This window comes from Scaptodrosophila lebanonensis, unplaced genomic scaffold (genome assembly GCF_003285725.1).
Source record: "Scaptodrosophila lebanonensis strain 11010-0011.00,11010-0021.00 unplaced genomic scaffold, SlebRS2 tig00000043-arrow-pilon, whole genome shotgun sequence".
Taxonomy (NCBI): Eukaryota; Metazoa; Arthropoda; class Insecta; order Diptera; family Drosophilidae; genus Scaptodrosophila; species Scaptodrosophila lebanonensis.
The window spans coordinates 8,317,783-8,335,342 of NW_022060545.1; the positions used below are offsets into that span (position 1 = coordinate 8,317,783).

The window sequence follows — 17,560 nt, forward strand, 5'->3', positions numbered from 1 at the left end:
TAAATTGGTAGCGCATACTTCCATATTGGACTTAATATGGACTTGTATACTGTCACCTTACTGTGCAGGGACAGCTTGTTGCATGGTGCAAGCAGCCATGCCATCTTTCCGGCTTTCGCCATGACCGATCGCTTCACCATTGTTGTATGCTTGCTGAAGTTGAGTCTTCTGTCCAGAATTACACCAAGATATTTGTGCGAATTTGTATGACTGAGCGTGGACCCCAACATTGTGATATCTCCGCATGACGACGGCCTTGTTGTAAATGTGACATTCGCACACTTGCTGGCGTTGATACCAATGTTCCAATTCAGAGCCCACTTCTCGAAACTACTTACATACTGCTGTAAGGCTTCCGAAGCTACATCGATATCTCTGCTTCTGGTAAGCACCGCAGTGTCGTCTGCGTAAGTAGCTATTAGTGCGTCATCCTCGTCTACTCCAATGATCTCTTGCGGTGCAGGCATATCAGCAGTAAATAATGTATACAGGGTAGGACCGAGAACACTGCCTTGGGGCACCCCTGCACAAATTGAGCGCCTCGTGGATTTCACTCCATCAACAGCAACTCTGAAGCTTCTGTCCCTTAGAAAGCTTTCGATGAGTTGAAACAATTGAGGAGTTAGCATGCCTTTCAATTTGCAGAGGAGACCATCATGCCACACTCTATCAAAAGCTTGTTTAATATCCATAAACACAGCCACTGAGTACATCTTTTGCTCCATGGCTTCCAGGGCGAAGTTGACCACACGGTGGAGCTGTTCCGGTGTTCCGTGACTTCTTCGAAAACCAAATTGCCATTTTGGAATTCTGCGCGTCACGGCTTCGAGCTGGAGAATCCGGTCCAGAATCACGCGTTCCATCATCTTCCCGAGGGCAGGTAGCAGACTAATCGACCTATATCCATCTACTTCAGTATGCTGTTTCTCTGGCTTTGGAATCATCGTAATTAGCGCCATTTTCCAGCAGTTTGGAAAGTGCCTCAGCCTGAGTATGTTATTCATGAGCAAGACAATATACAGCAGAGCCCTTGTGGGGAGCAGTTTCAGCGTCCTGTTGTCTAAAAGGTCTTCTCCAGGCGCTTTTTTTACCTTTAGATTTTTTATCTGCTGTACCACTTCTTGAAGTGTAACTGGGCTTGCAGGCAAGGCCATTTGGAATGGCATCTCCAGCCTAAGCTCGACTACCCTTCGCCTATCTGCTGTTGTAAAGTCAAAAGGCTTAAATCTTTCCTCTAGGCTGTTTGCAAAGATTTCAGCTTTCTGCTGACTGGAGTAGCTCCATCCACCTGTAGGATCCTTAATTGGAGTCTTAGGGATGACCAGCCTCTTAAATCGCCTCGTAAGCTTCCAGAGCGAGTAATTAAATGATGCATCTGGACCAGCACTTTCCAATATGTCATCAATTCTGCCTTGTCTGATTTTAGCAAGCTCTTTTTGCAGTCGATTGGACAGTCTTTTGTAGATTTGATGAATGCGAGTATCTCCATTTCTTGCATATTCTTTCCTGACTCTTCTTTTCAGGCTTAAGAGCGCAGCAGCCGTTGGTGGTAGACTAGCTTGACTATGTTGGGTTGGCAAGCGTAAAGTTTTCGGTGCAGCAGAAGACGCAGCCAGTGAAATGTTCTTCATGAGGATTGATATCGCGTCTTCGATATCCTCTGGGCTGTTAATTTCGACGTTCAGGTTAATTCTTCTTTCGAGATCGGCTTTAAAAACATCAATACGGGAGCCAGGTGGTAGAATATATTCCCTCTTGGGATTATATTGCGGTGCATGATGTAGCGTCGCTACTACTGGAAGGTGATCCGATGCGAGCTCATATTTTGTTTCAACGGTGAGTCTGTTTAGGGCAATCCTGTTGACAATAAAGAAGTCTAGTGCAGAGGGGTTAAGTCGTGTGTTGTAAGAGTAGAAAGTTGGCTCTCCAGTAGCAAGAACTTGGCAAGTAGTACTAGCTATGGCCTCTTGCAAACACCTTCCTCGCCTGCAAGATCTGGAATTACCCCACCATTGGTGTTTTGCATTAAAATCACCGCCTACAATAAACTTATCTCCTAAGGTTGCAAGCAATAGATCAAAGTCGGCCCTGCACCAAGCTTCATTGGGAGGAAGATATAGGGAGGAGACTTTGATGCTTCCACCATTCGTCGGTATAGTTACGCTGGCCGCTTGGATGCTTGTTTTTAGAATTGGCTCATTCTGTGAATGAGCGATACTTGATCTAATGATGACTGCAGAACCACTTTTAGCGGTGCCACTAGGATGATTAGCGTAGTACTGGTCGTATCCTGGCAAATATGCGTTCAAGCCAGGACGCATATGCGTTTCGGTTATTAACATGATATCGATCGAGTTTGAACTTAGGAAAAGCCTGAGTTCATCATTGTTTTTGACCAGGCCCCGTGCGTTCCATAATCCGATTTTTAACAGCGGATTTAACATTTGGATATTAGTTTTTGTACCAAGTCACGGAAGGCTCTATTGGAATCCATATTTTCCTGTATGAGCTTATACATTTGATCCATTCTTGCGTTTAGATCTAAAATCGCCTTTTCCAGCATACTAAATTTGTTGTTTAGATGCCAATCTTCGGCGGAACTGTGTGATCGGGGCGAGTTTTGGTTTGTTGGCGCGCTGGTACGTTTTTCTCCAATTGGCCTAGCTGCATCAGCATAAGAGAAGCCACTCTTAACAGTAGAGTTTGAGATAAACTGTACTTTAGTGCCTTGGTTATTTGGGTAACTCCTATTGCTACCGATAACTAGTCCATCTTTCGGCAACCTCACAGCTGGCTTAAGTTTTTTGGCTAGATCAATTCTTACCTTGCAGCCTCTGAAGCTCGACATGTGGTCTTCGCCGCAATTAGCGCATATAAATTCCCCATTATCATTCAGGTTACATGATTTTGAGCCAGTATCATGGTCCCCCGAGCATTTACCGCAAACCGGCTTTTTAAGGCAATAGTTCCTCGTGTGCCCGAAATCTTGGCATCTGAAGCATTGTACCAGCTCTTTACTCTGTTTGGCCTTTGATATTGTAACCCTGTGTCTACCAATTTGAGTTATTTTTAGTGCCTCAGCAACGTTGGGTGCGTTCTGGAGGTTAACGTAAAACATATTTTGTCTTGTTTTAACATTATTTATGTCCTCACCATCCTCCTCATTAATTTGAATGTTACGCCAGTCCGGTTTTCTGGGGCAATATATATTCAAAACTGTAAAGCCCTTGTCGGTAAAGGTGCGCTCTATTAATTGCCTGGGTACATTGGGATGAATATCTCTGAGCACCAATCTGCAGGGTTTGTTCTCCTTCAACTGGTGGTGCCAGAATTGACAATTTTGATTGGACAATAATTTGATTATTGCACGAAACGCATTCGAATTCTTCGTATAAATACGCGAGATCCCAGATTTCGATGTGCGTATGTCGTAATCGTTAGGGGAGACAGCAGAATTGAGCGCCACCTCCAGCTTATCCAATTTGTTGACTTGTGGCACACATATAGCAGGAGGCTTAGGAATACTACTTCCCTGCTGGAAACGGCTGGCTTCATTTTGCTGGCTCGATGGATCTTCGGAATCTGGCTCTTCCATTTCCATAATGGAATCAGCTTCTTCCGAAAGGGCTGCAAATCTATTATTTTGAAGCGCTGGCGGAGAGGAGGACGCAGTTCGTTGTCCCTGGGTTGTATTGACAGGAGTTGGCTTATTTTTTTGAGCCGATTTTAGTGACTCGACGGCTCCTTTCCGCTTCCTATTAATACCGGGTACTGGCATTTGAAACGAGCAAAATTTGTCCAGAGTTGGATTTGCAACTAAGTTTGTCATTGAAGCCGGTGTACTCACAACGGCGGGTGTGGAGCACAAACTGCCATTTGATGTCGCTACTGTAGTATACATTGATTGAGAGTTCACCACAGAAAATGTTAGGGTACTTGTAGTCGATGTACAAGTGGTTGAGGCAATCCAGTTACTGGTTGAGATTGACGGCTTTAAGTATGGTTTTCCCATTGACATATGCAAGTCCTTGGTTATTTTTGCTCTCAGCTCCGAAGGTGATTTACCAGAAATTTTTCTCATCTCCACGTACTTCGGCAGCTTATTGACTACTTCCTCAGCTGCTCCGAGAGCGGCCGAGTCTTCATCAGCATTCATTTACGTGAGATAAGATGACTTGCAAAACAAGCAAAGAAGAAAAATTCTGGGCTGTCTCTGCTCCGATGACGTGTATACGTCAGCAGAGCAGCCCCATACAGCAGATTAATTGTTGATTGGAATCCAAGAAAATAAGGATACTAAACGATTGCCAAAAAGCCAAGGTGAAACTAGGTTTCCGGGTGGTTTTTTTTTTTTTTTAACGCACTATACGCGAAATAATTGAAAAAGAGGAATTTATTACAATTTTTCGATTTATGGATTAAATTATTTAAATCAGAAGGGCACACTAAGCAAAAGGTTTAACAAATTTTTCATCTCCAATGAATTTGATTTCACGATCATAGATATCTCTGCTAATCATAGCAATTGGCCTGTGACAGGAAGAGATTGGCAATTACCAACTTAGTTTCTTTATACAACCAACTTGAAAAAAGCTATCCACAAACTATTGCTGAGCAGTGTTTGTTTGCCATGCGCTGTGAATGTTTGTGGCATCCTCAGTCGTCGTGCGCTAAATCGTTTAGCGTAATCAACGTGCCAGTGTCGGCGTTTATAACTTCAGGCCAAACACCTGCAAAAGTTCCCAGCTGGTGTATTCCGTTAACCCTAACTGGTCATGACAAGCGAGCGCGCAAGCAGGCGAACAACCGATGCTAGTTGCAAAACCCTCAGGGTTAAGCAACATGTGCCGCATATATAGAAGCGGAGGTGAGAGGGGAATGGGGAGTCGAAGTCGTGGAAAGGGAGCTTAGCTTTATACTATACTAGACGACAAGCCGTCCGGTTGGCGGTCGCCCATCGTATTGAGCCGGAAAAGCTTGCAGATGATGGGCGTGAAAACCCCGAAAATGTGTTACGAAAGCGCAGAAAATACTTGTTCATTGTTAAGGACGACAGGAGCGAAAAGTGGGTGGGTGGCTTGGTGGCTGGTTGGTTGTGTGAGTGTGAGTGTGTCGAAGTATAAGTAGAGGACAGAAAGAGTTGCACATGAATGGACGTAGTGACTGTTAAATCACATCAATTCATGTTTAATGGCAAGCACATGTCGCATCTGGCGGATATGGAGCTGTAGTTGGAAGTGGCGCCGAAGCTGGAGCTGCACACATAAATATCCTGTAAATAGTTTCGCGGATATTACAATGTGACGCCTGTGCATGACACAGTCGGAGATATGAGCATTGACAGACAGGCGCAATGACTGGCTCCTGGCTCCTTAGCTGAGTGACAGCCTGACAAACTGACTGACTAACTGACTGAATCACTGGCTGACTGACTATTTGAATGATGAGCTGCAAGCGCCAACTTGCAGCGGTCTGGCGTTATGGCAACCATTTTAATAACATATTTATTCTATGGGAGTGCACTTGATACGCAGTAGTATTTCAGAGCGACTTGGTGCATTAATTCGCTTCTTTTATGCTGAGCATAAAATTGTGCCATAAAGTATTTCTCTATGCTTTGGCTTCAAATTAAATTGTTTGCTTTTGTATTACAGAAAAATAAGCTTTTGTCTGTGCCATACGGGCAAAACAAAATGTTCTTGTTGAATTGATAAATGCGGAAAAACTCAAAGAGACGCAAGTATTTCACTTGATATTTATTGAGAAAAAATCTCTGTATAGAAGTAGCATTTGAAGCCATAATAGTATATTGTTAAAAATATTGTTGATGCTGACAAAGCGCGCTTTCTATATAAATAACACTCAATTATGAGCGCTATTATTATTTATATATAGAAATACAGCAATTTAATGCGCCTTTTATTCAATTCCTTGGAACTAATTAAATTCACTTTCGAAATATGAAACGCCTAAATGTGCTTAATGGGCTCACAGTATTTTAAAAATCAATTGCTATCATAATCAAATCGAAATTTGCAGATGTGAAGTACAGAAATATGACATACATAGGTCGAGAGTTTTCCATTCAACCTTAATCTACTTCGCTACTTATGTCTGAAATCGTCTGAAGTAACTTAAAAGAAGGAAAACCTATGAAGAATTTTATAAGACAGATGATCAGAAAACTTTAAAGTTTATGCTGCAAAGGTTTTTGTTGGTTTTTTAGCTAGTCATATTTTTCGAATGAATGATTTGAATAAATTCAATTAAACAACATCCAAAAACTGAATAAAAGGAAGTTGGAATTGCTATAAATTAAATTATTATTGTTTAATTAATATAAAACTTTAGCTCTTAAAGCGGAACCATCTTAGTTTTAGTTTTTCTCCAACTTCATTCACTAACAACTGTCTGCTTCTTCTCTCGTTCTTAATGTGGGGAAACTTCTTTTGAGTGAATATACAATATTAAGTTTCATAAAGTGCAGGCCATAAAAGTTCTGCTTACATCGCCTTAGGAGGTCTTAAAGTTTTCCACAGCAGCTTCGCAATGTTTCCTTTCTTGTCTCTGCAAACGACACATGTTTGGCATTAAAAATATGTGTGTGTGTGTGTGTGTTTAGGCTTTTGTGTAGGAGTTGCGAGTCCTAAATATATATACTTCATATAAGCCCCTAAACAAAATCAAGTGACACAATAAAAATTATGACAATATCACGCACAGAAAAGTAGGCAGGCGGCCATATGCGACACTGCTTCATTGTTTTAACGTCACGTATTACATAATAAACTGTTGTGAATAGGCCGGCAAATTTAATAACAACTTCTACATATTACTAATACGCACACACTCACACACACACACACACACACTCAGGACGTGTCCAACACGTCGACAACACATGTGCTTCGGTCCTATCTTAAGCAATATCTAAACTCATAGGCCATAGATGGGTTTTCGCTTCCTTCTTTCGAGCTCGCTTTCTATGTGGTTTTCTATTTCTTTTCTTTTTTGATTTTTTTTCCGAACATTTGGCACTTGCCGAGCTTATTACATGACCATTTTTGGGGTTCTGGTTTTTGTTCTTGTTTTTGCTTTTGGTTTTGCGCTACATTTTGTTTATTAAATGCAAATAAAGATAAACATTATTAAAACAGAGCCGCCAGACAAAGCCGAAGACATTTTTTGTTATTACCATGCACATACTCCTTCACAGATGGGCATGTTGTATTTACATACATACAAACATGCATACATACATACATACATACATATTAATATGCCTATACATATAAATTGCTTTATCTATGCCACACTTTCGGCCTCTCCAGCTAACACTCACCGTCTTGTTGCCCAAATGCTTGACACGACAGCCTAAATATGCGGATTTGCCCACCAGGGATGTAATATTCCTTGGCATTGTCAGATCAAAATACGGCTCATTCCATTTGTGGCCATGTGGATAATGTAATGGTGGCAGATGTGTGGGCTTTGGATCTACATTATTATGATTGTTGTTATTTACAGATTGCCGCTGGTAACACATTGTGAGGCCTGCAATGAAAGAGAAAGTGAGAAAGTGAAAGCAAGAGTGAATAAATGTATAGAAAAAGTTGTTTCGTATTTAAAAAAGGCCGCGAGACAAATTGTTGTCGAGGACTGATTGCGATTGTGAGCGGCTTTAAGCGTATTCTACGCCCTACAGTTGCCATAACAAATTGCACATTAATGTGGCAGGCTTTTACCCATCATCTCCGTTCTGGCCACGTGCCTTCTACCACGTTTTGGTTGGCACAGTTGATGCCAGTTGAGTGACGCAATTTTTGCGTGTCTGCCTGTTAGAGACCATATCCTTGAGGCCAGCACACAGCCCACAGCGCACAACACACAACTACACTAATACACATAAGTGTCTGCTTAAGTGCTGCGACACACACACACACACACACACACAGGCACACGCACACACACTAACGAACACACCCACACATGTTTGTGGAAGAAAAATGAAACCGGAGAAATGTGCAAAAAGGTAAAAGCTTAGATACACAAAACTAGCAGAGTTACAGCTTAACATGTTGTAGTTTAATTAAAACGATGACACATGCCGTATGTGTACATACAGACATACACACACACACACGCACACACACACACTCACTGAGCACACACCCCACAATTTGCAACTGAAAACTGAAATTGTGGAAATGACAAACTCATTGTGCCAAGCTCAAGTGGCATTCATATGTCTGTGTGTATCTATGTATGTACGAGTATGAATGTATATTTTCATGCCTGGCCGACTGACAGGAGCAAAGTGTGCCACAAAGTGTTGTAGTTGTAGATACTTTCCCTATTCCTGCCACTATGCATTTCATTAATGGGGTGCCGACTGTCTAATTTGCCAATTACTCGACTTGGGGCGCAATGTACAGCCAGGACATTTGCTTTTATAGGACTTCGTCCACTTCTACTGGCATAAATGGGTTAATGCGAAACGCATAACTTCATTAACTGGCGAAATAAACTTTCCACCAACTTGCGAACTGCATAAAGTTTTTCCTGTCGTATGCATTCGACAGCATCTCTATTGTGTTATAACAACAACAACAGCAGGAATAGCTGAAGCACTAGGAACAACAACAAATGTAAAAGGCTCTATACAGAAGATACACAATGTCGCAATCGTGTCATTCAAATTTGACGAAGGACATTACAGTGCTTAGTTAGCTTTTTTTTTTTATAACAACTAGTATAAATAGTTTATTTCGCTTATCAGTAAATTTAATCAAATTCTCTTTAAACCATTTTCATTATTTGAAATTCTCATTATTGCATTTTCTCATGAATAAGGATTATTTGTTTTTATTAAAAATACATTAAAATAGTTAAAGAACTAATGTTTAATATGTCCTTTTATTTTCTAAAATATATTTGAAAAAAACATATTTTCATTTAATTTTTCGGACTTTCGGAAATTCCCTAAAATTGTGAGAAATGAGTTAAATAAATAAAATAGATCACAGAATTTAGTGAAATAAAAAAACTCTTTATAGATTTAAATATTTTTTTAACACAAAATGTTTGTCTAAATTAATTTTTTATTTTAATATTACGACTCTTGTTATGTCAGGCATTATTTCAATTAAGGCATTTAAGACTTGTTTAGCGATGCCTTAAAAAATCATTTAGATATTTTGAAAAGTAAAGAAACAACTTCTCTTTACTTAACGAGACTGCATCTCTATGTTTCTGCGTCTCTCAAAATATAAAAGTTTTGCCCCCTTTTGAGCTAGTGCGTAGTTAACAAGTTAATGGATTAACGAACTATTTCCGCAAACTGATGCATTAATTGAATAGATATTTTAAAGTTCTTCGAGAACGGAAACTTGCAGCTGGCAAATTGAGCTGGCAACTTAAAGCCTGGCATATGGCAATTGCACAAACGCTTGTGGCTATTGGAGCTTTGCCAATCAATTTAATAGAGCTGTGAACAGGACGAGGATGTTTATTTAAGCAAGCCAAGTGTCGTTTATCCTGTCGGCTGAAGAAGTGCTTGTGAATGCCATAAAACTTTAAGAGGGTGCAAATGCTTCTATTGTCGCTGCCCCGAGCGGCACACAAGCGCCTTTGACAGGATTCAGAAAATGCTATGACAGACTGGCAGGGTTGCAGGCTGGCTAACTGGGGAAAAGGAAGGACGAGAGCAGGCAGGAGCCTTGCAAAATGTGCAAATAGTAAGAACCAAGTGAATGCAAATACGCGCAGCAATGGAATTCTGCATGCGTATTGCTTTTATGAAACTGCAAATACCTGTAGTTGCTATACAAATGCATGTGTACGCACACACACACACACACACACACACACCCACATTCATATTGAGATTGCTTTTATGGAGAGCATCAATAGGCTGTACCATCATCATCATCCATAGAGGCTGGTAGCCTGCTCGAAATCTTTTGTGCTGCTGACGACCTCATCTATGCCCGAGCTCTATAGTGCACTAGAAAAATCGCTCGGCCGTGCAGCAAGCTACACGCACAAAAGTAGGCAATACTAAATTATTAAAGAGGCGTGCTCGGAAAATTGTGCTCTTCAGCTGCTGCTGTTGCTGCTGCTGCTGCTGCTGAATATTTAAGAAGCCCAAATGAAGGTCAAGGCAGTGGCACGTTTTATAAATAAATAACAGGCATTAATAATAACACTCTCGGGCCAAAAATAGCTTGGCACCTCGGTAATGAATACAATTCCAATACATGTATAAGTACAATAACATATATCGATATTAACGTATATTAATTTGGCTATAAATCAATTAAATTTGCTGTCAAAGTGCACGCTTGTTATGTTGAGATGGGAGCCATAATTTATGTAGCCCCTGTGAACATATTACGCATACGCCCTGTGGCCAAGGGCCATAGAGCCAACGAAGCAGGCAGCCGGTGACAATTTATGATTGATTCGCTTTGCGGCACGCTTGCAACGACAACGGTAGTCACAAAGCCATTGACCAATTGTTCATTTGCATACACACATACAAATGTAAATGTGTGTGCACACCATTCACAGGTTATGGTATACGCTAATGAATGAAACGTCGAGTGTGTGTGTGTTTGTGCGCAGGTACAGTGGATTTTCTGATAACTGTTTTACGGTTAACACTATTAACTATTTACTATTGTTATAACATGTATTGAGCCCAATTTATATTTAATTTGTCAAAAGCTAACAGATAAGTCATTTACAAACGATCATTGTTATGATATAAAAAACGATGCGATTGTCTTATTAGTTGTATTTTCCAAGTCGAAATACTATCCATAGAAAATGCAATTCTTACCTAGAAACGGCACACCCCATTTTTACAGTGAAGGCATTTCCTTAAAATCAAATCTACTCTACTCTATAACCTCTTTTGGAAAAACCAACAGCACATTTGTACTGTATTTCCGAGGTGTGCTATAAGATGAAATCTTCACTTCGTTTAGGCTTGTCTGTACCTATCGTTTAGCAAGCATTATGAATCATTTATGCTTAAGGCCTTGCGCTCTCATTTTACGCCGCATTAGATCCACATCCGCTGCAGACGTCTAACGACAAAGCAATTGGTCATGACGGCCATTAGAAGGTAATGCAAAGGGTGTCTGTGTGTGTGTGTGTGGTTGTGTAAAGAGCTTAAGAAAGAGGCACACACCCATGGAAAATGGCAAATGAAAATGTAAAATCTGAGTGCTTTGTGGCGGCTAAAATGCTTACGCGCACTTCAACCGTATCTCTAACATGTGTAAAATTGCAGCTTTAATAATTTAAAAGGCCAACGCATAGCAGAAGCGGCAACAGCGAGCCAGAGAATGGACGAAGAATGAGTAAATGAACGGGGCAGAGAATGAGAGAATGGTAAGCTTGCTTGCATGCAAAATGTTGCCTCAATTAAAGATAAGTATCAAAGTGCATGATGGCATAACCAGAAGCCAGTCATGAGTAACAAAATGATTGTCTTACATGCATTACAAGTTACACGCTCCTTCGTTGCTCCGCTGCTGCTTCACTTCCTGCGCACACCTGGCGTATGAGCAATTTTTTACAATGTCTGCTTGGCTGCCTGGCTGCCTCTGACTGCCTCTGACTGCCTTGCTCCGACCTCGCTGCAGCTCATTTTTCATAGACAAGCAACAACATGCCGCATTTGCCGTTAAATTTGCGCCATTTTTACTGCAATTTATACACAATGCCAGCACAAAAACAAATCAACGCGAAAGAAAGAAACAAATACAAGTACGAGTATAATACAAAAAATGGAATGGTAAAATAAAATAAAAATCCATGCCAGGTTGCCGCCTCTTGTTGGTCATTGCTTGTTAACACACCCAATGGGAGTTATTAATGTTTGTGGCCCTTATTTATAGTCCTCAGTCAGGGAGTCAGGCTGGGGGGCAGGCAGTCCCTGCTTCGATGGCACTAGCACACAGCAGCAGTCACAAGTCCCCCTCGCTCATTTTTTACACGTCCCACAGCGTCAGCGAGCGGGAAACTGGGGGAATGGGGGACTGGCGGACTGTCAGCGCCCGCAATTCTCGCCGTTGATTTAAATTTGGCTGTAGTTAATTTTTAACCCAATTTTGTCGAGTTTTTATTTATGCGCAACGCCCCTTTAGTGTTGCAGTTTGCAGCGTCTGCGTAAGCTGAACAGGAATTGCTTCAACTTGCCTCCGACTTTAAGCTTTCGACATTTTACGAATTGAAGTCGTTTCCGTCTACCGTCTTCTGCAATCGTTTCCTGTAAGCGAGCTACCAACTTCAATCATCATTTGCAAATCCAATTGTAATTGAAGTCTGTGCGCGCATCTGTGTGTGTGTGTGAGTGCATGTGTGTATGTGTGTATATGTGTGAGTGCAGCAGTCAGACCTGACAAACCGGCAAGAGGTAAAGCAGCATACAACAACGTTGCAGGCAAACCATTAAATACAGTAAAATATGGATAAGAAAAACCCATTTCTAGGTTTAAAGCTTCAATTTTTGATATTAAATTGTTATCTTAAAAACTAAAAATCAATTGAATAAATTCATTGCTAATATATATTTGTTTATGTATAAAAACATTTGGTTGAGCCCTCATTTCGGCTATTGGTTTCAGGACAAAAATAAAAAAAAAATGATAAATTCTATAAGGTCATAAAAACTTTTATTTAATTATTATAAATATCTTCTTAACATAGTAACAGTAATAGTACTTCTTTTTCTGAAGCAAAAATTGATGATAACTGTATAATTTAAATTATTATGTAAACATGTATGAAATTATGAAGTTATTTGCTGGCCCTTTTACTATATTCCTATAGTAGTAGTATTCGTATAGAATAAGCATTTGCATATAAATGTGCTCGAACCTGAGCGTTTTAAAAAATATATAATTTGATTTGATGTTTGAGTTGCTGGCTTTTGTGCCTCAAAGGTTGCCGCAGCTTGTTGGCTTTCAGATTTCGCTTTCCAAACTCAAACGAAAGTCACTTTTCTGGTCTGAGGCTAAAGCTTTGCGCTGAATATGTCAAATGTGGGCATAAGAAATCAATAGGCCACACATCTATCTATTCAACCGTTTCGTAGAAACGTGTGGGTACTTGTCTCATCAAAAATACATATTTGACATGCTACCGACTGCAACTATATACGAGTATACAAAGGGCTGTTTATATCCTACCTAGCCTACCATTCCACCATTTTCTGATGATAGTACTAGATAAGTACGAGGGTACCAGTATATGTGAATGACCCAGGCGGTTTCATTATTATTTAGTGCAACAAGCATGCAAGAAACAAACACAGGAAAATAAATTGCTAGGCAACGCCAGGAAATGAAAGCTTGTTCGGCAAGCCTCTCTCCTCCCCTTTCTCTTGTTGTGTGCGCTTCATTGCATGTAGGGGCCTTTTGATGTTTATTAATGTACATTTGTCGTTATGTTTATTTAAGAAATAATTCCAACTACTGCTCGCAACGGGCGGCCTTTGACTAAACAGGGCGTGGTTACATGCAGCACAAACACAAATTAGAATTCCTAATTACTTTTGCATGACTGCACGACTCACAAGCCTCGAGGAGGGGCTGGAGCTGTCAACAATAACTATTAAATAATCATAAATTAAAAAGAAATATGTGCTCGACATCACAACAGCAACAATAAAATATTCAACAGCAACGACATCTACAATTACTATTCAGAAACAATTTTTCGCCAAAAAGCTTCAATCATTATTCACGTGCAATACAAGCGGCTAATAAAATTCTGGCTAAAAACGCATTTTGTGAATTTCAATTATACCAATAAATTTAGAAACATAGAGGGTGTTTCAATTGAAATTGACTTAGAAAAAGGAAATTTTATATAACATGAATTTCTTTATGACATTTATACAGAAGGATATCTTCGAACAGACTTATCCTCGCAATCGGTTCAAATATATAAAGTGGAAATCCATGAAAATTTAATTTTCAATGTTAATCTCTTTTAGGGTCGTTTTCCTTTTCTTATCAGGGGAACGAGTAAAAAAAGTGGTCAGCCATTGAAACTTATGTATGTGGTCGTTGAAGTAGGAAGAAAATGGTCTTAAAAGCAGCGTGGATACAGTTTAAAATTTCTTAGCTGTATATAGCGTTTTTAATTGCAATTTTAATATTTTATCTTTTATATGTTGGAATTATTGCTATTTATATGATATTCAAGATCACATAGACATATTTCGATTACTATTATATTCTTCCTTCTGCTATTCTCCAATCTCTTCTCTAATATCTCTATTCTTTATTATCGTCAGTCACTTTTCATGTCCTCCCTTTTTCATCTACCCATGTTCTTCTTATCCCTCTCTTCTTTACTTAATAGTTTGTCTGTAATCTTCGTTATTATAATATTACGTACTGTATTTTCCAATTTAAACGTATTATCTGGCACCTTCTTCCAGTCTTCTATGAGCCTCTTCCTTCTCTAAAATCGCTTCTCATTTTCCCTCCGTTTTCTATAAATTTATTTACCCTGTATTGTAAATTTTTTTGCAAGCAAATTAATTGAGATCTAGTGAACATTTTATAAAAAGAACAGTTTTTTCTATATTGACGGGCAAATGTACACTCGCATGCAAACATGGATATATATAGTATTTATGTCTATAAATTGTGAATTATTCTCTGTTTGATGTTGCGCAACATTGCGGAAATTGGGAAAAAAATTTAATCTCCACTTTCCGGCCTTTTGCGTGCCACTGCCCACTGTCTATATGCATGCATGTGTGTGTGTGTGTGTGTGTGCGCGCGCGCTTGTGTGAGTGTGAATCCATTGACCAGGCGTTAATTGAATTATGTTTGCCGCACAATTGGCGATACAAGCACTGCAAACACAACAAGAACGCCAATTACCAAAACAACAAGTGTAAGTGGTTTTGCATGTTTGATCAGTGGACGACGCCTAACAAAGCGGTGTGTGTGTGTGTTCCGAGCGCGGTCAGATGGGAAAAAGAAGCTCGAGAGCAAGAAAGATACAAATTTCATACTCTTTAAAATTTAATGTGCATTGGAAATGCTCCAAGGAAAAGTTTAATGAAAGAACAAAATTGGGTGGAAACTATTGTGATGTTCAGAATAAGAAATGCGGTTAGTTTTCAGTTTGTTTGGTTATTGCAGAGCTTCAAAATAGCAAAATAGACAAGAAATGTTGCTTTTTTCACAATGAATATGAATTTTCATTCCCTTAAGCTAGTAGTAGTCGCTTTATTTTAGCTTTGTTTGAATTAATTAGTTTATTGTTTATTTCTAAAACATTTTTAAAAGCTGCACAATTATAATAATTTTTGCGATCAGGATATTTTTAGGCATAGATATACAGATTTATGTATTTTTATTCATCGGATGAAACTTTTACTTAACTAAATGAATCCAGATTAAATGTGTTTCTTCTATTTATAAATTTGTAAACATTTTACTGCATAGCTTTTGAATTTTTTGAATCATTGTAAACAAATGGAGTTAGCTCTAGATATTATTAGTGTATGCAGAGTTTAATAATAACGGTCTCTTCATGCTTCGTAAGATATTACCTCTTCACTCTTTCTTTCTTTGAGTAACCGGTAATGATTATGACGTCATTGAATGATAATGACATCATTGAGTATCGACAATAGCCAAGCACATTCTCGCTTCTACACTTGACAATGACAATTCCACCATTACATTGATATTTAATGTTCAACACTTAAGCAACATACAATTATTGTAGCTAAGTTCTGGCACTTGCAGCTCATTACAATCAAATGAGCAATATATGCACACACTTATCTGAAAATGTGGGTATGATTGTGTATGTGTGTGTGAGAGTGTGCGCATGTACATACATGCAACCAAAATTACACAGAGAGCTCGGAAAGCTTGTCATATTTAAGGTCATAAAAGTAAACTGGCCGGCCACACACAGAGACAGACAGAAATACGAGTATAGTACTTGGAGAAAGTTTCTATATATGTATATGTACTATACACACGAAATGAAACACTAAAACTTAATTTGCTGTTTATGCGGCCATGACGAAGAAGGAGCCAGGTTAGTCCTCCGGCTGCCAGCTGCCCGGCCTAATGCCGAATGATAACTGCGCATGCTGACTGTCTTTGTCTCTTTTGCCACCGAGGATTAATAAACTAAGTTGGCGCTAATGAACTGTGCGCTGAGGCAACCAAATGGGCCCAAATCAACTGAACTTCAAATGAGCGAGACAACGGCAGCAACGCATTGCGTATACGCCGAGTGGGCCAGCCAGGGCTTAGTGGTACATTTGGCATTTTGTGCATACACCCATATATAGATTATGTGGACAAACAAACATTTGCGCTGATTGCTTAACGCCCCTGGCCATATACATGTGTATGTGTGTATGCACCTAGTCGTATATGTTTTTATATATTATGTTTGAGCGTAAAGAATAATGAAGAAAAATAACTTAAAGCGTCGAGCTATAAAATAAATGAGCGTGCATAAATGCGCGTTTTGTGGGTGTGCGGATGTGAGCCACAAACATAAATTCAGCCAAAAATGTGCCAAAAATGTTATGCTGCGGTCGGAGACTCACACACACACATACATACGTACATTTATATGCAGGCATTACTTCTACATATGTCAAACTATTTGCCTAAGCCGCACACAGGACGCAGGACACCAACTTGCCATTCTGTGTTCCATTCCCCTGCGTTTTTTCTCTGCGGCAAATTGTTGACACTTGCCGGTCATTTGCACAGAACTTGGCTGACAATTTGAGCCACTAAAACTTAACAATGGCCAAAACAGCTACAATGCAAACAAACTAGCATGCAGAGAGAAAAAATTCCTTCTACGTTCTTAAGTTTTGCAGCGTAGTTTGTAACTATATTTACTACAAGTATATTCTTAGCTATGCAAAATAGATTTAATTAAAACTTATTTTTGAAAGGTAATGAATTGGTGTCAAATGGAAATTAAATGATGCTCATATAATTGTTTGGTTTGATTTCTTTTGTGTGTATTTTTAATTATAAATTCATTTTATACACTTTTTTAATTATTTTTAATGTGTTTTATCCATTTTAATAAATGTGAATAGTGTTTGATAAATGTGTTAATTAATATTATAAAATATAATTAAGCAATATCATTGGAAACCATTTGCATAAGTAATCGAACAAAATAAAGTGCTTTTCGTCGAATAAATCTAAGGAAACATATTCATTTGTTATTGTTATAAAATTTATATATTTTATTCTAGTAATAGTCATATAGCTATGCTCAAACACACTTTTTCAAACACTTTTTAAGAATTTAAGAATCTAGTTTTAGATAAATTCATTCAAATAGGAAATACAAATCATGGAGAAGTCTTTTTGTAGAGATTAAATGTGGATTAATTGAACAGCAAAATGATAAATTATTACATAAATATTTAAAATGAGAAACAATCACAAGCTGCTTCTGGGTTGTCTTTAAAGTAATTATTGTTTATTAAACAACGAACTGTTTTCATTTTTCAGATTATGGATACAAA

The 17,560-nt window shown here is 39.0% G+C and overlaps 1 protein-coding gene across 2 annotated transcripts in view; it reads right to left on the reverse strand.

The window, feature by feature from the left end:
- Positions 1-17,560, reverse strand: part of LOC115622665 — a 70,060-nt gene that overhangs the window by 15,498 nt on the left and 37,002 nt on the right. For both annotated transcript variants that reach the window (XM_030516678.1, XM_030516679.1), the window contains exon 3: positions 7,343-7,554. In XM_030516678.1, the coding sequence (XP_030372538.1) occupies positions 7,343-7,554 (212 nt within the window). The remainder of the gene's footprint in view (positions 1-7,342; positions 7,555-17,560) is intronic.